Source organism: Camarhynchus parvulus, chromosome 1, assembly GCF_901933205.1.
Source record: "Camarhynchus parvulus chromosome 1, STF_HiC, whole genome shotgun sequence".
Taxonomy (NCBI): Eukaryota; Metazoa; Chordata; class Aves; order Passeriformes; family Thraupidae; genus Camarhynchus; species Camarhynchus parvulus.
This window is the reverse complement of record NC_044571.1, coordinates 1,313,273-1,336,200: the sequence shown is the minus strand read 5'-3', so window position 1 is coordinate 1,336,200 and position 22,928 is coordinate 1,313,273. Positions and strand designations below refer to the sequence as shown.

Below are 22,928 nucleotides of genomic sequence, written 5' to 3'. Positions count from 1 at the left end.
GCCACATCCAGGCTTTGTTAAACACACCCAGGGATGGGGACTGCACCACCTCCCCGGGCAGCCATTCCAGAACTTTCTCACCCTTGCTGCAAAAACCTTTTCCCTGCTGTCCAACCTGTATTTCCCTTGGTGCAGCTTGGGACTGCACCTTTCCAGAGCAAGGTGACAACTTGTGAGCCACTGCTGTGGCCCCAGGTCACTGCCAAGGCTGCCCAGGGTGAGAGCAGTTGGGAATGGCTCTGGTTTGCCCTGGGGGCAGGAGGGGTGTCCAGAGCTGCAATTCCAAACCAGCTGTGCTGCTCCTGAGAGCTCTTCCTCATCCCTCTGGGACGGAGCAGCTCCATGGGGTAGTCTCTCTGGAAAGTGCGCGGGGACTGGAATAGTGCTGGGCTGTGGGACTGGAATTAGTGCTGGGCTCTGGGACTGGAATTAGTGCTGGGCCTGGGACTGAGGACTGGGGACTGGAATTAGTGCTGGGCTCTGGGACTGGAATTAGTGCTGGGCTGGGGACTGGAATTAGTGCTGGGCTCTGGGACTGGAATTAGTGCTGGGCTCTGGGACTGGAATTAGTGCTGGGCTGTGGGACTGGAATTAGTGCTGGGCTTGGGACTGGAATTAGTGCTGGGCTGGGGACTGGAATTAGTGCTGGGCTGTGGGACTGGAATTAGTGTTGGGCTGGGGACTGGAATTAGTGCTGGGCTGTGGGACTGGAATTAGTGCTGGGCTGTGGGACTGGAATTAGTGCTGGGCTGTGGGACTGGAATTAGTGTTGGGCTGTGGGACTGGAATTAGTGTTGGGTTCTGGGACTGGAATGAGAACTGGGCTGTTCAGGAAAAAATGTTGTGGCTCCTGAGCTGGGAGCCAGGCAGGCCCATTTCCTCTGTCCCCAAGTGCTCTGGCTCTGAGGCAAACCAAGGAACCTGTGTCTGTGGATCTCTTGGTTAGCAGAGTTCAGCTTATTTTTAGTTTGGGTGATGGCTTTAGGCAAGCCAGGGTAAACCATGGCAATTTTGGGAGAGGGAGAATGAGAGGGGTTATAGTGACAAGCTTTCCAACCCAACAATTAGTTGATGTTTTCAGAGCATGGCCACAAGTGGGGAAGGTTGCAAATTTTACAATCCTGAATGTAGAAATCTGTGGCTTTCTTTTCTTGTTCTTTCTTTCTGGTTTTGTTTTTAAATACACGGGGCTCAAATCTTTGGCTTGGTTGTGTTCAGCAACTGCACCTCACGTTGGCCTTGCAGCACTCAGGGAATGTGCTGATCCCTGGGCATGTGGAAAAGAGACAAAAACCTCTGTGTCACTTGGGGGTGAGGCATGGAGGGCAGGGAGTTTTCCCAACAATATTTTATTGGATTTCATTTAAATCTGCATGGAGGTTAGGAAGGGTTTGTCATTGCTCTCCACAGCTCCCTGAAATGAGGTTGTGGAAGGGCTGCCAGAGCTGCAGGAGCCTTTGGACAGCCCTGCAGGGACAGAGTGGGATTGTTGGGGTGTGTGCAGGGCCAGGAGCTGGATCAGAGATCCCTGTGGGTCCCTTCCAGCCCAGGATATCCCCAGGTTCCCTAATGTTGCACACGTGCAGTGTACATAAGGATATAAATGACATATGTAATTTGTAGATAATGGTGCTAATTGCTGTCTCCATATCAAGCCATGGATTTGTGTTTTCCCCACACTGATCACCTGAAATATTAATGAACAACAACAGTGCAAGGACCCCAAATCTGTTCCCAATCCATCATTTTCCTTTGCTAGGAATATTGCCTTGTGCAAGGCTCAGACCAAGTGATTGCAGGTGAGTCAAATCCATGAACTCGTCTTCTTTTTGCTGGGGCCTGACTTGGAAATGGCAGGAAATGTTCCTGGGGAATTGCCTGCTGTCACTGATAGATTTTTTGAAAAATCCTTTTGCTAAGATTTTTTTCTTGAGAAGCTGGGAAGCTTCAGCTTCTCCCTGTTTTGTTACTTTAGAATGTGATTTAAAGAATTGTGTACTTAGTATTAGAGTGGTTTTTACTTAATGATTAATCACAGGTCAAGCTGTGTCCAGACTTTAGTTAATCACAAGATTTTATTATTCATTCTTTTCTTTGCTAGCTTTTTGATGTTTCTTTGCTTTTTCTTTAGCATAGTTTTAGTATATCATTATAATATAATATAGTATAATATAGTATAATATAGTATAATATAGTATAATATAGTATAATATAGTATAATATAGTATAATATAGTATAATATAATATAGTATAATATAATATAATATAATATAATATAATATAATATAATATAATATAATATAATATAATATAATATAATATAATATAATATAATATAATATAATATAATATAATATAATATTATTATATTATATTATATTATATTATATATAATTATATTATTATATGTAATTATATATAATTATATTAAAGATATATAATAAATATTATATTTTATATTTATATATTATATATATTTAATATATAATTAATATATAGTTATATACCAAATATATAATTATACATATTATAATCATATTATTATATTATTATATATTATACATAATATTACATATATAATAATGTATATAATGTATAAATATACTATATTAATATTTTGTATGTGAATATTAATGTATATTATATATTATTATGTAATGATTAATATAATATAATATAATATAATATAATATAATATAATATAATATAATATAATATAATATAATATAATGTAATATAATGTAATATAATATGATAATAAATCAGCCTTCTGAAACATAGAGTCAAGATTCTCATCTCTTCCCTGGAGACCCTCAAACATATAATATAAAATGCTTCTTCCCTGGTCCTGGAGACCCTCAAACACCACCACAGCCTGCTCCTAAAAGTTCTCTCCCTCAGCGCTTCCACTTTGTCTTCTTGGGTTGCAGCCCCCCCTGTGCAAGTGCTGAGCTGTGCAAGTGCAGCTCTCCTTCCCACCACACAAACCACCCAGATTTCCAGCAATTCCTGACTTTGTTTGTTTTCTTTTCCAGCCTGAGACGGCAGCCGTGCTCAAGCGCACCGTGGAGGCTCTGATGGAGAGAGGAGCCATCGTGAGGAGCCTGGAGAACCTGGGGGAGAGGTCCCTGCCCTACAAGATCACCAAGCACAAGGAGCGCCACAAGAGAGGGGGGTACGTGGTGACACCTCCTCCTGCAGTCCTGTCACTGCTGCTCCTGGAGCAGGGACACCAGGACCAGCCCTTGGCTCTTCTGGGGATTTTTGGGTTGCAGGTGGGACCTGGGAGGGCTCTCAGCAAGGAGCTGGGTGGTTGTTGGGGGATGTGTGTGTTCTGTGTGCTTTATTCTGAGTGCTGTCAGTTTTGTGGTGGTTTTCAGTGGTGTTTGCACTGCAGAACTTTCCCCAACATAAGCAATATTTTTATTTTTTAAATGACTATTTTTAGGCTGTTTTCTGATAAAGCTCAGCCTAATCTCCTAGTTGGCAGGATGGGATCCTTTCCTCCAATGTTAATAATTAACATTAAAGTGCCCTGTAAGACTTGGTTGTGTTTCTGATACAGTTTTGGGGTTTGATAAAGTCCAGAATCATGGAATGGTTTGGGTTGGGAGGGATTTTAGGGATCATCCTATCCCAGCCCTGCCATGGCAGGGACACCTTCCAGTGCTCCCCCAGTGTCCAGCCTGGCCTTGGGCACTGCCAGGGATGCAGGGGCAGCCCCAGCTGCTCTGGGCACCCTGTGCCAGGGCCTGCCCACCCTCAAAAGGGAGAATGTCTTCCCCATATCTCACCTAAATTTCTCCCATTTTAGTGGGAAGCCATGCCCTGGGTGCTGTCCCTGCAGGCCTTGTCCCCAGTCCCTGTGCAGCTCTCCTGGAGCCCTTCAGGCCCTGCCAGGGGCTCTGAGCTCTCCCTGCAGCTTCTCCTCTCCAGGTGAGCACCCCCAGCCCCTCAGTTTAGGGTGTTGAAGGTAATCCTGGGTTTTATGGAAACACAAGAAATGGAAATGACCCCACAGCGCAGAGGGAGCTGCTGCAGCTCCCATCCCCTGCCCAGGGTGGTTTTGCTCCTTGAGGCCACCTCTGAAATGGCTGCTGCCTCTCCAAGGCCTGGGAGATGTTGCTAAGCAACCCCCACTGCTGGGGCTGCCTAATCCTAATAACAATTAACAATTAACGAGCTGCTCCCGATCCTGCAGCATCCAACAGGAGCTCAGCCGGCCCTGCTCTTCCTTGAGGGGCTCTGGGGAAGCTCAGGGCACTCCAGAGCTGCAAATTCCTCCTTGGATCAGCTCTCATGGGGTCACTCCTGGTTTCATTCCCTCTTCTGAGCTCCTTGTGGTGCTCCTGCCAAGTGGCAATGGTGAGAGCTGCCAGGGGAAGGGGGGATCTCCAGTACGCTCCTGTTCCATCAGCCTGGGGAAGAGGAACTTCAGGGATGCCTCAGAGCCCTTCCAGAACCTTGAGGGATGCTGTAAAAAGGAGGAAAGGGGATTTTCTCCAAGGACATGTAGTGACAGAGAGGAGGAATGGCTTCCCAGTGCCAGAGGGCAGGGTTGGGTGGGGTACTGGGGAGGATCCCTCCTTGTGGAGGTGATGAGGCCCTGGCACAGCTCCCCTGGAGAAATGGCTTCTCTTCATCTCTTCTCCAAAGTTCTGGAGATGTTCCTGTCTTCTGTTGAAGATTCCAAAACCTGGCCTGTAGAAGTGTTGCCACCCAAGCCAAAAACTGTCATCTAACCTCTCCCAAAATCACTGGAATTTCATCCCTGTGCCTTAGCTCCCCCCTGGCACAAGGAGAGGGACACCAGCTCCTTGTTCTGCCCTTGGAAAAGGCTTTCATGTTTATGAAATGCTTCTGCTCTGACAGCAGGATGAGGTAATCACTAATTCTGTCCTGAGACAGGAATTTCTCATCTCCCATGGGCATGCAGCAGGATTTCATCCTACATTGCAAAACTGGCAGGGTCAAGGCATGGTTTGGAAAAAAACCCACATGGAGCAGGAGAGCAAAACAGGCACAAAGGCAGTGCCTGAGGTGGAGTCAGGGATGGGTGGGATGGGAGGGACCTCAAGTCCCACCCAGGGCCACCCCTGTCATGGCAGGGACACCTCCCACTGTCCCCAGTGTCCAGCCTGGCCTTGGGCACTGCCAGGGATCCAGGGACACCCTGTGCCAGGGCCTGCCCACCCTGCCAGGGAGGAAATTGTTCCTAATATCTGACCTAAACCTGTAATTTTTCACTTTGAGGCCATTCCCTGGGTGCTGTCCCTGCATCCCCTGGAAATTGTCTCTCTCCAGCTTTCCTGGGGCTCCTGCAGGCCCTGCAAGGCCACCCTGAGCTCAGGCCAAAGCTTCTCCTGTGCAGGTGAACAATGCCAGCTGTGCCAGCCTTTCCTGCCAGCAGAGCTGCTCCATCCCTCTGCTCATCCTGGAGCCTCCTCTGGGCTCTCTGCAGCAGCTCCAGCTCCTCCCTGGGCTGGGCCCAGGGCTGGGGCAGCTCTGCAGCTGGGAAATCACCTGAGCAGGGCACAATCCCAATCCCAATCCCAATCCCTCTCCTGATTCCAATTCCAATCCTAACCCCAATCCCAGCCCCAACCCTAATCCCAGCCCCAACCCCAACCCCAACCCCAATCCCTCTCCTGATCCCCACTGGCCTCAGGGGGCTCTGGAATGGAGCAGATCCATCTCTCCTCACTCCCCAGCACTCCCAACTCCTCCCAGAGAGCTTTGAGCAAACCCCTCCTGCCTGCAGAGCCCCCAGAGCAGGTGGATTTTATGTGCTGAGTAAAACAAGGCTTTAGTAACCAGGAATTGCAACCTGCAGGCAGGAAACCATCAGATCAAAGCCTCCTCCTCCTCCCAGGGCAGATGTCCCCAGATATTTCTCAGTCCCTGTTCCTGCCCTCCCTGGATGTGGCAGGATCCAGATCTCTGTTTGCTGGGAGGAGCAGCATGGAGGGAGGTGCTGCAGGACGTGCTTTGGGTGCCTCTCTTTGGGATCTCCCATCCAGAGCTGGCGCTGGCAGCGCTGGGAATTCCTGAGGATTGCATTCCTGGAGCTTTTCCTGTGGAATTTGCAGCTCCATGGACAAGGCAGGGTGGGTTCCTGCTGGACCATCCAGTATTTTATACTGGAAAATAAAACATTCAGGAAATCAAACATTACCCATCAATGGGAAGTGATAAATCAGTTTTGGAGCCACCTTTTAAAATGAGCCAGTTCTACTTTACAGCAGCTGTAAAAATATATATATATATTTCTTTTTTTCAATAGGACAAAGTTAAAAAGAAAATAAACAACTTTTCCAGACACCTCCCTAAGGTCCTGGACTTTCCATAAAATCCTGGAATTTTTTCTCCTCCCCAGCCAATTTCCAATTCTCCTGTGTCCCTTCTGGAGCAGGTTGGTGTGGAGTGGGACATTGGATAATCCAGAATATCCCACTTTTCCTTAGTCTTGGCTTATTCTGAATTATCTTAAGAGGCTTCTGTGAGAATTCTGATGAATGTCTGGGGGGATCATCTTGAATCTTCCAAAGCTTTTAATTTTTTGCTTGTTTTAGGATTTTAATATTTTTAAGTTTATGGTTTTTTAATTTTCCTGACTTTTATTTAACTAATTTATTTTAACTGATTTATTTAACTGATTTATTTTTCTCCAGCATGTAGTTAGTTGGAGATTTATTTTCCTATAGCATGATAAACTGATTTATTTTCCTATAGCATGTTGGAGATTTGGGATGGACACTCAATCCAATATTTCCTTGGACCTCCTGGCTGGTGAATTATATGCAAATGAACCTAATAGAATGATATAAAAATGAATGGAATGGGGCTTGGACTCAGCTGGGCTGCTGGAAGGTTCCCTGCCCATGGAATGATCTTTAACTTCCCTCCCAACCCAAACCATTCCCTGATTTTCAGGGCAAAGCCTGTGCAGGTTTTGGTGGGGATTTTAGAGATAAGGAGAGAGCTGAAGTAGAAAATACAAATTGATAAATCAGCAGGAGGGATTGTCCTTAAAAAAGGACTTTTTCCCCCCTTTTTTCACCTTTTTTTTTTTTTTCCCAGGGCACTCTGGAGTGCTCCAGCATATCTGGGATTTTGGGGATATAAAGTCAATACAGGCTTGTTATAAACTGAACAATATCCAGGAGACTTCACAGAGAAAAGGAATGTTCTGGCAATTGCTGTGTAAAGCAGATTTCTCCAAGCCTGCCAAGGGGGATTGTGGCCCTCAGCTGTCACTGGCAGGAGCAGTTTGACTCTCCTGAAACCCTCAGATCCTACAAACAATGGGATCATCCTACAAACAATGGGATTATCCTACAAACATTGGGATCGTCCTACAAACAATGGGGTTATTCCCTCTCAGAAGATCCTGCTCATTGAGGATGAGGTGTTAAAATTTAGGTTTTTCTCTGAAATGCATCTCTTTGGGCATCCTCCTCCTTTTGTTTTATTTATTTTTTTGGAAGACCTAATATGGACAGGTTTTGCCTGTAGGTCATTATGAAAATTTGGTCATTTTGAAATGATGAAATGAGTTTTGGGAATTGCGTGGATTCATTAAAGAATCAAACTTTTCAATCCCTGATTTACTGATCTTTAAACTGAATTAGCCACTCATTCACATTCATTCTATTCATAGTGGAACATGAATATTTTGGTTTTTAAGTATTTCAGAGAATGATTTGAAATTGTAACAGTTCATCTTGTGGCTGGATAAAATGTGCCAAGGACCAGGTTCCAGGTGTGGAAATTCAGGTGAGACTTTGAGCCTGACTTGCCCAGAATGTGAAAAAACCAGGGCAAGAATTTATTTCAATAAAGATTCCCAACCTTTCTCTCCTGCTGGGCCACAGATTTGTGCCAAGCATTTCTTTTACTTGCCACTCCTTGTTATTAATGAGCTGCATTTTCATTGCTTTTAAGGTGCTTGGTGGGTTTTTTTTGTCCCAGAAGTGTTTCTGGCGGGCACAAACAAAACCAAACTGGTTTAAATGAGGTGTGTGGCAGCCTTTTGAATGGAAGGAATGTTGAAGCCAGGCTCTGTTTGCTGTTTGAGATGCTCCAGGAGCTCTGAATCCCTCTGAGCACGGCAGAGCAGATTCCAACAGGTTGTAAAGTGATAGTAGCACACTGGGGGTGGCACTTTGTGGTTCTCTGTTTGCTCTGGCCCTGCCCCAACCCTTCCCTTGTGCCTCTCCAGGGCTCAGGGGGTGTTTGGGGTCAGCCTTGGCCTGGGGGAGTTTGACTTTGGTCAGGATCCAAAGGCAGCTCCAAAACAACCAGGAAAAACCCAAAACAGGATCCACACATTCCTTGGGGGAGGTGGTGGCTCCAAGGATTTGCAGGTCAGGGATCTCTGAAGCTGCAGGAGCTGGGATGGGGATTGAGGTGGAACTTGGAATTCTGGGGGTTGGAATTTCAGAGTTTTTGGTGGTTTTTAGCCCCACTCCAGTGTTTCCATTCTTAGCTCTGGAGCAAAGGGATGCAGCTCAGCCTGCTCAGGGTTTGGGAGCTGATGGAGCACCAGGGCCTTCCCTTCTCCTGGTTTTGGGATGTGTGGGATTCCCTCTGTTCAATCCACAGGGACCCAGGAATGTTTCACACCTTTCTCACCACATTTTCATCATTTCATTCACTTTATTTTATTCAGTTGCACGTTTATTTCTGTGGCAGTGCCCAAGGCCAGGCTGGACACTGGGGCTGGAGCAGCCTGGGACAGTGGGAGGTGTCCCTGCCATGGCAGGGGTGGCACTGGGTGGCTTTCAATTCCCTTCCAACCCAACCATTCCATCCCTTATGACTTCTCCAGCAAAACTCTGATTATTCATAACAATTTCCATGTTCTATTTGCCAGTTTTTCGTTGCCTTGTTGTTTCTTTTTTCCTCGCTTTCAAATTTGATTTTGAGAAGACGGCAATTTTCTTTTGTTATTTGCTTGCTTTGCCTCTCGATCTCTTTGTTTTGCTCTTCACTCACAGTTGTCTCCTCAGCCCCCGTGCTCTCTGAAATAGCAAACCCAGGGCTTGCTTTCTTCTTGCTCAGCTGCATTTTGGGAATTGATCAGGAATTATCACCCAGGAACTGCACTTTGTGGAGTTGATCAGGAATTATCACCCAGGAACTGCATTTTGTGGAGTTGATCAGGAATTATCACCCAAGAATTACATTCTGGGGAGTTTATTAGGAATTATCACCCAGGAACTGCATTTTGGGGAGCTTTTTATCAGGAATTGCATTTTGGGAGTTGATCAGGAATTATCATCCAAAAAAAAGCATTTTGTGGAGTTCATCAGGAATTATTATCCAAAATTTGCATTTTGGGGAGTTCATCAGGAATTCTCATCCAATTTGGGGAGTTCATCAGAAATTATCATGCAGGATTTGCATTCTGGGGATTTCATCAGTAATTATCATCCAAAAATTTCATTTTGTGGAGTTGATCAGGAATTCTCACCCAGGAATTGCCTTTTGGGGAGTTTATCAGGAATTGTATTTGAAGAGTTTATCAAGAATTATCATCCAGTTTGGGGAGCTGATCAGGAATTATCATGCAGGAATTACATCTGGGGAGTTTATTAGGAATTATCATCCAGGAATTACATTTGTGGAGTTTATCATGAATTCTCATGCTGGAATTGCATTTTGGGGGTTCATAATGAATTGCATTTTGGGGAGTTTATCAGGAATTGTATTTGAAGAGTTTATCAAGAATTATCATCCAGTTTGGGGAACTGATCAGGAATTATCATGCAGGAATTGCATTTTGGGAGTTGATCAGGATTTATCACCCAGGAATTACATTTGGGGAGTTGATCAGGATTTATCACCCAGGTATTGCATTTTGGGGAGTTAATCAGGAATTCTCATCCAATTTGGGGTGTTCATCCTGAATTATTACCCAGGAATTGCATTTGGAGAATTGATCAGGAATTATCATCCAAAACTTGCATTCTGGGGAGTTCATCAGTAATTATCATCCAAAAATTTCATTTTGTGGAGTTGATCAGGAATTATCATCCAGGAATTGCATTTTGGGGAGCTGATCAGGAATTATCATGCAGGAATTGCATTTTGGGGGGTTCATAATGAATTGCATTTGTGGAGTTCATCAGGAATTATCATCCAGGAGTTGCATTTTGGGGAGTTTAGCAGGAATTATCACGCTGGAATTGCATTTAGGGGAGTTCATTAGGAATTATCATGCAGGAATTACATTTTGGGGATTGATCAGGAATTCTCATCCAATTTGGGAGTTAATCAGGAATTATCATCCAAAAATTGCATTTTGGGGAGTTCATCAGGAATTCTCACTCAGGAATTGCTCACCCAGGAATTGCATTTTGGGGAGCTGATCAGTAATTCTTATCCAGGAATTACATTTTGGGGAATTGATCAGTAATTATCATCCAAAAATTGCAATTTGGGGAGTTCATCAGTAATTATCATCCAAAATTTGCATTTTAGGGAGTTAATCAGGAATTCTCACCCAGGAATTGCATTTAGGGGAGTTGATCAGGAATTCTTATCCAGAAATTTCATTTTGGGGAGTTGATCAGGAATTGCATTTGGGGAGTTCATCAGGAATTCTCATCCAGGAATTTCTGAGTTGATCAGGAATTCTCAGCCAGGAATTGCATTCTGGGGACTTGATCAGGAATTATCATCCAAAAATTTCATTTTGTGGAGTTTATCAGGGATTATCATGCAGGAATTGCATTTTAGGGGTTCAGATTGCATTTTGGGGAGTTCATTAGGAATTATCATGCAGGAATTACATTTTGGGGATTGATCAGGAATTCTCATCCAATTTGGGAGTTAATCAGGAATTATCAGCCAAAAATTGCATTTTGGGGGAGTTCATCAGGATTTATCACCCAAAATTACATTTTGGGAGTTTATCAGGGATTATCACGCAGGAATTGCATTTTGGGGAGCTTATCAGGAATTCTTATCCAGGAATTACATTTTGGGGAATTGATCAGGAATTGCATTTGGGGAGCTGATCAGGAATTCTCAGCCAGGAATTTCTGAGTTGATCAGGAATTCTCAGCCAGGAATCTTATGCAAAATTCTTTGGGGAGTTGATGTGCAGGAGTTATCATCCGGAAAAATTTCAGCGGTTTTGCTTTGGGGAGTTGATCAGGGATTATCATGCAAAAATTTCATTTTGTGGGTTATCAGATTATATGCGGAATTGCATTTTGGGGAGTTCATTAGGAATTATCATGCAGGAATTACATTTTGGGAATTGATCAGGAATTCTCATCCAATTTGGGTGTTAATCAGGAATTATCATCCAAAAATTGCAGTTTGGGGAGTTGATCAGGATTTATCACCCAGGAATTACATTTGGGGAGTTTATCAGGAATTATCACCCAGGAATTGCATTTTGGGGAGCTGATCAGTAATTCTTATCCAGAAATTACATTTTGGGGAATTGATCAGGAATTGCATTTGGGGAGCTGATCAGGAATTCTCAGCCAGGAATTGCATTCTGGGGAGTTGATCAGGAGTTATCATCCAAAAATTTCATTTTGTGGAGTTTATCAGGGATTATCATGCAGGAATTGCATTTTAGGGGGTTCATAATGAATTGCATTTTGGGGAGTTATTAGGAATTATCATGCAGGAATTACATTTTGGGAATTGATCAGGAATTCTCATCCAATTTGGGGTGTTCATCAGGAATTATCATCCAAAAATTGCATTTTGGGGAGTTGATCAGGATTTATCATCCAGGAATTGCATTTTAGGGAGTTGATCAGTAATTCTTATCCAGAAATTTCATTTTGGGGAGCTGATCAGGAATTGCATTTTGGGGAGCTGATCAGGAATTCTCAGCCAGGAATTGCATTTTGTGGAGTTCACCTTCACACATGCCTGGAGGTTTTTCTGCAGGAGGAGAATTCCAGGGTCCCTGAGGATCAAGGGATACACAACAGCATCCAAGGGGTCAAGAGGCAGAAATTCCAAAATTTGCCAAGGCACCTGCCCAGGAAAGGCTCTTGTTTCCAGAGCCTAAAGCAGCAGGAAAGGTTATTAAGAGGAATAATTCAATAATTGACCATGGAACCATGGAATGGGTGGGGCTGGAAGGGATCCTGAAGATCGTTCTGTTCAAGCCCCATCCAACCTCACATTTCCAGGCATGAGGAACCCACAGCCTCTCTGGACACCCCCTTTTTTTGACTCCTGTGGAAGCATTTCCACGTAAATGTTGTTACACGTTCAGGCTTTGCCTCTCCCCACAGAGCAGCTGAGCTTTGGGAGTTGCACAATTCATTTTCAAACCTCCTGCTTGTGGCAGGATGAAATTTTCCGCGTGGATGGAGAGGTTGAAGTGCCCTCTGATCATCCCCACCACCTGGGTACAATTTGATTGCCTCGATTTGCGAGAGTGAAATAATGGTTACCTGTCAGAAATGTTCTCTGGAGCCTTCACAGGTTTGAACAGCCCTCTCCCCACCCTTTGTTGAACCCAAATTATGCAGAGTTCATGTTTTTTCTTTATTCTCCAAACGTGTTTGGCCTCGCTCGAGTCGAACCTCTTGATGCTTTTCATGGCTCTTGAAGACCAAAGAGGGCAAAACAAAAACACATGAAAGGAGCTTAATTAATCTTAAAAAGGAGCTTTTTTCCTTACTTAACCCCCCCCCAAAATAAATTTAAACTTAATGCCCAACCCAGCTTGTTGTTGCTGTTTGGATTTTAGAACACCTTGAGCTGTTTGGGCAAAAAAGGTGTTCTGGCTGTGCAGTGCACTTGGAGGAGAACAAAGGCAGCTGGAATATTTGGGGATTTAGGCACATTTGGAGTATTTTCTGCTCAGCTGATTGTCTTCTTCCACTAGGTGGGGCTTTCTTCATTGATGAGTTGAACCATTCCTTTTCCTCTTGTAAACATGGATGTGCCTCAAGGATCACAGCCCTGAAATGTTTGGGGTGTTTTCTCCTGTCCACCTGAGCTGTGGAGGTGCCCTTTGGAATTTTGGTGCTTTTTAGAGGCCCTGAGCAGAGCTGGTGATGTGGAGGCACCAGAATCCCCCAAATCCTGTGGCACCCTTGTGCAAGCTCCTTGGCTGAGTGTGGTGGCCACTGGGCTTGGTGGGGTGGCAACCAGCCACCATTTGGGGGGGGGGTTGACTTTCATTTTAATTTCTTTTTGTTCTTAATGATCTTTAAATTAATGAAACATCTTTCCATGACTCAATCAGCTGAACACCAGGTGCCTGTGGATGGAATTTGGGAGGTGCCGTTGCTGGGGCTGGGGATGTATCTCCCCCCCAAGCTCTCTGTGGATCATTCCCATCATTGCTGTGGCTCAGTTTTGCTCACTAAAGTCCAACTTTTGGGTTGGATCTGGTCCTTCCCAGATTTTCAAGGAACTTCCACTGCCATATTTGTAAAAGCTGAAGGCAACACTGGTCCTGGTCCTTCTGACAATCCTGATCATGAGCTTGCCCTGCTGAGGAGGGGCAAAGCAAATTCCCCCATTTCCATGGTCCTAAAAATGAACATTCAGGTAGCAAAAAAAAAAAATAATTTATTTTTGTGGAATTACCTTGATGAGGACAACGTGGAGCTCCTCCTGCTCCTGCTGTGGTTTCCTCCAGGTGTTTTCTGCTCCTTTCACCTCTGCTGTTCCTCAGGACATTCCCTTTCCCTTGGATCTTCCACCTCCACACAAGGGAGATGTTTTGGGGTCAAAACCTTGGGACCCCACAGCCTCTTCCAAGGCCACCACATCTTCACTGCTCCCCTTGGCCCAGAGTTGTATTCCAGGAGGATTTCAAAGGGAATTTTCATCCAGGATCCTTGAAGTCCTACCCTGGCCATCTGAAAGCAACAGATTTGAGCATCCTCAGGACTCAAGGTTCAAACAATTTCTGGCTTGAATTTGGTAAATTTGAGAAATGCAACCTGGCTCTGTTTTTTGGTCCTCTTTTTTTTTTATTTCCCTCACATACAAAGGCACGTCCTCCTCTATTTGAGACCATCTTACATTTTATTTTTTTTGGAGTTAATGCATTGTTTTAATGTGTTCCAGTCTGCTCCCCTGCATTTAAATCATCCTTGTGTTTGCAGTCAAGCAGGAGGACAAAAATAACCGTGGGCTCATGGTGAATCAGTGGAATTTTCCTGCATTTCTCCCCTGGTGACTCCTAGAGAGCACAAATGCTTTTTGCATTTCTCTTTGCAAGAACGAGGTGCTTTCCCTGCTGCATTCCTGTATTTTTCCCTGGCTTTGTCTCGCTGGGATTTGGGGTTGTTTACTCCACAAACAGCACAGTGTGGGGTCACAGATCACTGCCTGCAACGAAGGTTTGAGGCTTTCAAAACCCCCCTGGCCTCCTGGCAGCTGATTTCAGTGTGGAGGTTTGAGGGGAAGGGGTTCAGATCTCCTCGGGGATGTCATTGTCCATTGTGCTGCTCATTGTTTTTCCAGCCCTTCTTTCTTTTCCTGAAGAAATCCAATTTTTTTTTTTTTTAATGCTGCTTCTCTCTCCCTTGTCTCTCTCTCTCTCCCTTTGTTTTGTTGTGGCAGAGGGAAGCAATCTCGCTCACATTGGAGAGAGGTGGTTGTTTTTGAAACCCCACGTTTTTCCCAGCGCCTGCAATTTTGATAAAATACCTTTTCCTGAGAGGAGTCAGAAAGATCTGCTGGAACAGCTCATCCTCCCTTCCCCCCCTGCTCTCCTTGGCTTATCAACAGTGCGTCAGTGGAAATTTCCACCCTTTGCTAATGGCAGAGAAAGCACAAAGTTGCAAAGCAGCCTTTGGAGGGGAAAAAAAAACAACAAAAAAAACCCCCAAAACCAACAAAACAAACCAAAAAACAACCCTCTTGCCGTTTTAGGAGCACAATGAAAAGCAGCAGATGAGAGCTGGGCAGGAATGGAATGAATCCAGGATGCAGGGCGGGGATGGCAGTGGGATCAGGGGAGAGGGGCAGGAATCAGCAGCTGGAATTGCTGCCCCCACCCTCCCTGTGCCAGGTGAGAGAATTTGGAAGGCTCCTTCCCAAGGAGCAGAGCTCGTTCATCGTTCAGCATCTGCTGAATTCACCGGTGCCTCTAGCAGAGAATCAATGCCACATTCCCACATTTTGGGAGGGAGCACGAAATTGGCCAGGCTGGGCAATGGTTCCTGTGCCTGAACTCCAGCCCTGCTGGCATCTCTGCTCTCTGGAGCCCACAGAGCAGCGGGCAGCCGAGCTGCCCAAAAGCCAAATTTTGTTGCTGTGGGGATTTGTGAGGAGGAGGAGGAGGAGGGAGCCCAGCAGAATTCCCCCAGATCCCTGGGCCGACCCCTGGGCCCATTCCTGCAGCTCAGGCCCCCTCAAGGCTGGGCTGGCATGGGCTGGCACTGCTGCCTTGGCTCCAGGGACAGCCAGGCACGGCCCATTCCAGCTGGGCACCTCTCCTGCCTCAGGACTGGGGGTTTCCTGTGGGATTTTTACCATCCTACCCCTCCCACAGAGAATTCTGGACTTTCTGGGAAGGGTTTGGGGATGAGTTGAGGCTGTGACGTGGCTGCTCTGTGAGATCAGGGTGGTGGCTGAGGAAAAGCGTTGTTCCCATGTTTTCCAGGGGTGGATTCTGCAATCCTGAGTCACTCCTGGCCCCATGGGCCTCTTGGGGTGCAATATTTGGGATGTGATGCAAAAAAAATGAGCCCAGTGCAGCCTGAAGGGCACGAGCAGGGCTTGTTCACAGCCCCAGCTCCTTCAGATTCCCAGCTCCCTTCTGGTCCTGGGGACTTCCCCTCCAGGATCACCTCTGGGAACATGGGATGCTCCTGCTGTGGCTGACTTAGGAAGAATCCAAAATTCCTGCAGAGCAAAGTCCTCTGTGTCAGGGGCAGTTTTGGGATGAAACTGGGGTGTCTGGTCCTGCTCGGACAACGTGTCTGCATTTAAGGGACGTCAGTTTTGGGTTCTGTGCTGCTCCATGGGGAGGTGGGCTGGGAGAATTGGGGGATTCTGGAATGGTTTGGGTTGGAAGGGACCTCAAAACCCATCCATGGAATGGTTTGGGTTGGAATGGACCTCAAAACTCATCCATGGAATGGTTTGGGTTGGAAGGAACCTCAAAACTCATCCATGTCCCATCTCTAACTTATTCAAAACTCCTTCAAAAATCCCCATAAATCTCCTTGGGTCAGCAGGGCTGGACAGAGCTCCAGGAGTGTTGGGACAACATTCCCAGGGAAAAACTGGGAATTTGGGGGGGTCTGGGCAGGGCCTGGATGATGCTGTGGGACATCTTCCAGCTCAGGATATTCCATGATTCCACCAGAGCTCAATTGAACTTCTCATCATTGAAATCAAGCTAACCCTGAGCTTTTGTTTCAAACAATCCAGGTACCAAAATGTGAGGGGAAAAAAAGGGGAATTCTCATTTTAAAAAAAACCCACAGGAGCAGGAAAAACTTGGGAATTCCCATTTAAAAAAAACCCCACAGGAGCAGAAAAACTTAGGAATCCCCATTAAAAACAAACAAACAAACAAACAAACAAACAAACAAACAAACAAAGAACTCCACAGGAGCAGGAAAAACTTAGGAATTCTCATTTAAGAAACCCCTCAGAAGAATTCCTTGAATTGTAGCCCAGGTATTTTGGTTGATTTTGTTCTAGCCCAGGTGTTTTGGTGGATTTAACTCAGATACTTTGGTTAATCTTGCTCCAGCCCAGGCATTTTGGTTAATTTTGTCCAGCCCAGGTATTTTGGCTGATTTTATTCCAGCCCAGGTATTTTGGTGGGGTTTGTCCCAGCCCAGTATTTTGGTGGATTTGACTCAGGTATTTTGGTGAATCTTATTCCAGCCCAGGTATTTTGGTTAATTTTGTACAGCCCAGGTATTTTGGTGATTTTGTCCAGCCCAGGTATTTTGGTTAATTTTGTACAGCCCAGGTATTTTGGTTAATTTTCTTCCAGCCCAGGTATTTTGGTGGATTTGGCTCAGGTATTTTTGCTGATTTTGTCTAGCCCGGGTATTTTGGTTAATTTGGTTTCAGCCCAGGTATTTTGGTGGATTTGACTCAGGTATTTTAGTTAATTTTGTCCTAGCTCAGGTATTTTGGTGGATTTCGTCCCAACCCAGGTATTTTGGTTAATTTTGTCCAGCCCAGGTATTTTGGTGGATTTGGCCCAGGTATTTTGGTTAATTTTGTCCCAGTCCAGGTATTTTGGTTAATTTTGTCCAGCCCAGGTATTTTGGTTAATTTGGTTCCAGCCCAGGTATTTTGGTTAATTTGGTTCCAGCCCAGGTATTTTGGCTGATTTCGTCCCAACCCAGGTATTTTGGTTAATTTTGTCCCAGCCCAGTATCTTGGTGGATTTATTTGCTGTGTTTCTCATTGCAGGTATTTCCTGATAGACCTGGAGGCCCCCCCTTCCCTGGTGTCCCCCATGATGGATCACCTGGGGCGGGACATCGATGTCATCAGAAGAGCTTTTATCAAACACCCCCTGGCCAAGGCAGACGAGTGCAGTGGCATCCTCCCAGTCAGCCCTGAGCAGAAACTCCTCTCTGCCAAGAAAAACTGAAAATCCCAAACGTTTGAAACCTTTTTTAACCCATTTTTTATTGCTGCTGTGGAAAAGATTTGTGAGAACTCCATCACCAAAAAAAATTTTAAAAATCCCTTTTGCCCATGGGATGTGTGTGGTCTGTCACAGGATCTTCATTATTGTAACAACTGAGGTTTCTTTTTGTTTAGAATAATTGGAATAGTTTGAGTCTGGGTGCTTATCTTGCTGTTTGACAACTCTGCAAATTGATTTGCTGTTCTCTCGGAGCATTACATTGATAATGGAGATTTCTCCAGCAGCAGGATGCTATAAATAGCAATTTTTTTTTCCAGAATATGGATATTTACATGAGAGATTAAGAAATCTGCAGTGGCAATACAGAAATCTAGGATGTGATTTGGTGGGGGTTTGTTTCAAGGTATGAAAAAGCCAATAAAAGTGTGGTTAAAAGTAAAACCTGACTCTTTTTTTTAAATTAAGTATTAAAAAATTCCCAAAACTTTCACTGCCAAAAGCCATCTCATGGTCCTCAAGGTAAACAATGCTCAGAGCACAGGTAAAAATTCCTTTTTAGATAAGGCCAGAAAATTCCAGGTGGGAATTAGAGAATCCCCAAGGAGCAGAAGAATCAAAGATGCTTCATTTTGCCATCAAGTGGACATTTCAAACTGGGACAAAACATCAGAATAAAGTGTTCATGTGTGCTTTTTGCCTTTCTTTTGTTAAAAACAGGAGGAAAATCAGTTGTATGATTGTTCTATATACAGACCTCCTGCTCTCTGATGTAAATCCAGTGGTTGGATCATTCCTAGGGGGGTTTTGTGCTCTTTTTTTTCCCCTTAGATGTGGAATTTTTGGAAAGGAAAAGAAACCAGTTCTTCTGAGCATCTTAATTTTTTAAAAATGCATCAGGAAAAAGAACTTTTTTTTTTCCCCTACATCTTCCTTTAAGAGTTATGAATGTCTGGATTTGTGGGTTTTGGTTGTTTGGGGGTATTTTCATAATTTTTTTAAATTTAAATTTGATTTTCTTTTTTCTTTTAATTCTCTTTTTTTTTTCTATTTGATTTTTTTCTTTCTTTTTTTTTTTTTTTTTTTTTTTTCTGGAAAAATCTTTGGAAGAACAGAGGGAATACACTCCACACTCCCTGAAGCTGAATCTGTATGAGAGGTGCTTTCATTGCTGCCTGCTCCAGGCACAGCTTTCCTCTTCCAGGATTTTTCCTTGCAGGACTGGCCTGGCTCCCAGCCAGGGATGAGCTCAGCCAGGAGGAGCCCTGGATTTGGGAATCTGTGCCCCAGGTTTGGCTCCCTGAGCTGCCCTCCCCGCTGAAAATTCACATTTTGGGTGTAGGAAGTGCCAGCTGCAAGAATGTGGCTTACTCAGGGGTTTCTCTGAAGGTTTTCTTAATCACAAAGTGGACAGAAAGTTTGGGGTTTAAAGGGATTTTGCCTCAGACCTGGAATTTGGGATTTGGATTGAGCAGGAGGGGGAATAAATTAAGATTTCAACTCCACTCCATGAAAATCAGCAGAGGCTGCGAATGTCAAAGTGTTGCTTATTTGTCCTTTTTCAGTTTCTTTGCTGTAGTTTTCAATTTTCCATTTAATTCCTCCCAGTTTCAAGGTTGATCCCCAAATCCCCAGGGCTGGCACAGCCCTGCCAGCCCATGCAGTGCCAGCTGTGCCCCATGGGCACCTTGTCCCCAGCCCAGAGCACTCAGTGCCACCTCCAGGGCACACCTGCAGGGATGGGCACTGCAAAGCTCCCTGGGCAGCCCCTGCCAAGGCCTGAGCTCCCTTTCCATGGGCAAATTGCTGCTGCTGTCCCAGCTGAGCCTGCCCTGGCCCAGCCTGAGGCCGTTCCCTCTGCTCCTGTCCCTGTGCCCTGGGAGCAGAGCCCGACCCCCCCGGCTGTGCCCTCCTGGCAGGGACTTGTGCAGAGCCACAAGGGCCCCTGAGCCTCCTTTGCTCCAGCCCCAGCCCCTTATGCTGGAAGTCAAATATTACACAGAATTTGTATATTCCTGTTCTATTCAGTAATTGAACTTGTCAGATAGCAAGGAATTCTCCTGCCAGATTGTCTGGGTTTTTCTTTTTAAATTTACCACAAGAACTTCTTGTTGGAGCTATTGGACACCAAAGCAGAATTAATAAGGAGTACTCAATTTCCTCCCAACAAAAGATTCTGTCACATTCTACATTAACATGGGGCTAGTTTTCAGTGGAGGACTGCACATTTTTAATATCTTTTTAAAATTCAACTCTGGAACGCAACATCATTCTCAATGATTATACAAGTAAAAGTCTTACCAAGTCCACAGTACCCTTCAATATGATAAGGCTTAAAAATTGCTACATTCCAATAATTGTTTATGGTGATCTGCCTGTCTGAAATGATTTCTCTGTATGGGAACACTGGTGGTTCAGACTCCTCAATTCAATGGTGTGTATCTGCATGCTCTTAAATTTGAAATGTGCACAGCAGCCAGCCAGACTTCACACATGTTTAATGCTCCATTTGTAGACAAGAGTCCTGACATTACTGATCATGTTCCATACATTTCCTATAAATGACTCTCTCTAGGATTTTTGTCCCATTTTTGGGGGTGGCAGGAGTGGGACTGCAGTGGGGTTGTCCCAGCAGCACCCAGATTTATTTATAAACCTCTCAACTGCAGGTACAACTTTCCTCATAATTAATAGTTTCTAATAGAGACTTTTAAATTTTTTGTTGTTGTTTTTATAGGAGGTGGAGTGGGGGTTGCAATTTATTGAGCCCAGTCAGCTCCCAGACCAAGAGTTGGATATTTTGGGAAGTGAATAACAGCAAACACCAGAATGGAGGTGAGGGGATTAAACTGGGGCAGTCCTGGGACTGAGCAAACAGTTGTGCCAGAGGAAAAAAAAGGGATATTTGTGCCCTGAGGGACCATAAATCCCTGTGGAAGAAGGGAAATATTGAGATGTGTTCCAGCCTTTTTGGTTGTCCATAGCCCAATTTGTCCCATGGGCTCTGAGAGGTCCTGGATGTCCAAGAGTAAAATTTTGGGACAGTGGAGAGCCAGAGGAGCTGTGCAGCCCCAGCATGGCCTGAAATGTCCCATCCCATGGCCATGGCCAGAGGCCTGGGCAGTTGGAATGCCAGGACTTGGATTTTGCTTCCCAAAGAATCCAATAGTGAAGCTCCTCAGCCCTTCCTCGGGTTTTCTGAGGGGAGGAAATGAGGAAATTCTGCTCCCAAATCCTTCCCAAATTTCTGCTCTGGGTTTCTTGTTTGTGGATTTTGGGGATGGACAGCCTTGGGAAGAGGATTCAAATAACAACTGGCTTGGAAAGGTTTGCTCAGGCAACAAATGGGGGAGACCTTGGGAATGTCTCCATCCCTCCCTTTTCCTGAGCTTTTCTCTCCCATGGGGGAATGCTGAACCCTGGAGGTTTCTCCAACAGACTGAGAGCACTGCACCATCAAAGAATTCCACAGCCCTGATCCCAGGAAGTTTGAGCACACTGGGATTTTCTCCCTGAATCCAGAGTGCACCACAATCCCCTTTGTGGGGAGTGTGAGCAGAAAGAATTCCAGGATCTTGTGTTTCAGGGTCCCTCTGGAAATCCTCTCCAGCCTGGGAGCTGCAGGAGGAGCTGGGAATCAGCAGCCAGGGGTGGGAAATCATCCAGGGAGGGATTGGGGTGGCAAAAATCAGCCTGGCTCATGGAGATGGGGTCTGATCCCTGAAAAATGCTGGGGGAAAAAGGAAGGAAAGGAAAGAGGAAAGGAAAGGGGAAAGGGAAAGGAAATTTCAAGGGAAGGGAAGGGAAGGGAAGGGAAGGGAAGGGAAGGGAAGGGAAGGGAAGGGAAGGGAAGGGAAGGGAAGGGAAGGGAAGGGAAGGGAAGGGAAGGGAAGGGAAGGGAAGGGAAGGAAAAAGAAGAAAGGCTGGGACTGTGGGATATAAGCCAGGGCTGTTGGAGCCAGGAACTTCTCTTAGAATGTGCCCTGGTTATTTCTGCCCAAAAAGTCACCCAGGATGGGTCCAGCACTGTCAAGATCTCCATTCTCTCATGGAATCACAAACTGGTTTGGGTGGGGAGAGATTTTAGGGATCACCCCATCCCATCCCATCCCATCCCATCCCATCCCATCCCATCCCATCCCATCCCATCCCATCCTATCCCTGACACCTCCCACTGTCCCAGGCTGCTCCCAGCCCCAGTGCCCAACCTGGCCTTGGGCACTGCCAGGGATCCAGGGGCACCCTCAGGATAAAGAATTCCTCATTCCCAAGATCCCATCTAAATCTCCTCCCTGTCAGTTTGAATCCATCCCATTTCCAGGCTCCTTTCAGGCTCTGGAAAGCTGCAATTTTAAGCAAACCCCCCCCCCAGCTATTTTCAACTTCCAGCCTGGAAGCACAAGCCTAAAACTCATCAGCATTGTTTAAAAGATGAGAGGTTTTAATGTGAGGTTTTATGATTCACTTCTCTCCAGCTTGGGTGCTGGCAGGATTTTCCTGGAACATCCCGCTGAGGAGCCCTTGGAAAAACAAAACTCCAGCAAAGGAGATGCTTGATAAGGAGGCAGCAGGGCTGGAAGAGGGGGAGCTTGGCTCTGCCAGATCCCACTCGTGCAGCATTCCAGGTGGAAGGATGTGTTCCTGGGAGGGCTTTAATCCCTGCTGGGGCTGGGCTGTGCTGGGGCTGCCAAGCTGGGTGTGTGTGGAGGGTGCTGCTGGCTCAGGAAAATCCTGGGGGCAGTTTTGTGGGATGGTGAGATTCCACTGAATCTGTAAGAGGCCCCTGGCTGAGCTTTGTAGGAACAGAGGAGCTGTGGATGCCCAGGGAAGCTGCGGATGCTCAGGGAAACTGTGGATGCCCAGAGAAGCTGTGGCTGCCCAGGGAAGCTGTGGATGCTCAGAGAAGCTGTGGCTGCTCCCTGGAAGCTGTGGATGCTCAGGGAAGCTGTGGATGCCCAGGGAAGTTGTGGATGCCCAGAGAAGCTGTGGATGCTCAGGGAAGTTGTGGATGCCCAGAGAAGCTGTGGATGCCCAGAGAAGCTGTGGATGCCCAGGGAAGTTGTGGATGCCCAGGGAAGCTGTGGCTGCTCCCTGGAAGCTGTGGCTGCTCCCTGGAAGTGTCCAAGGTTGGGTTGGACACCGGGGCCTGGAGCAGCCTGGGATGGTGGAAGGTGTCAGGGATGGGGTGGGATGATTTAAATTCCCTCCCTGCCCAAACCAGTCCATAATTCCATGTATCCTGACACTTTATGCCAGGAGGAATCCCCCAGCCACCTCAGCAGGAGTTCAGAGTTGGGAATTCTGCTGGTCAATGTCACTGTGATATTTTCTGAAAAAATCCCTTCGCCAGGATTTCTT

At 45.8% G+C, this 22,928-nt stretch overlaps 1 protein-coding gene across 1 annotated transcript in view; it reads left to right on the top strand.

The window, feature by feature from the left end:
- The window catches only part of MRPS6 (mitochondrial ribosomal protein S6), a 46,594-nt gene extending 28,585 nt beyond the window's left edge, over positions 1 to 18,009 (top strand). The window contains exons 2-3 of the mRNA XM_030950894.1: positions 3,037 to 3,176; positions 17,390 to 18,009. Of these exons, the coding sequence (XP_030806754.1) occupies positions 3,037 to 3,176; positions 17,390 to 17,573 (324 nt within the window). The 3' untranslated portion in view covers positions 17,574 to 18,009. The remainder of the gene's footprint in view (positions 1 to 3,036; positions 3,177 to 17,389) is intronic.
- Positions 18,010 to 22,928: the final 4,919 nt, after the last annotated feature.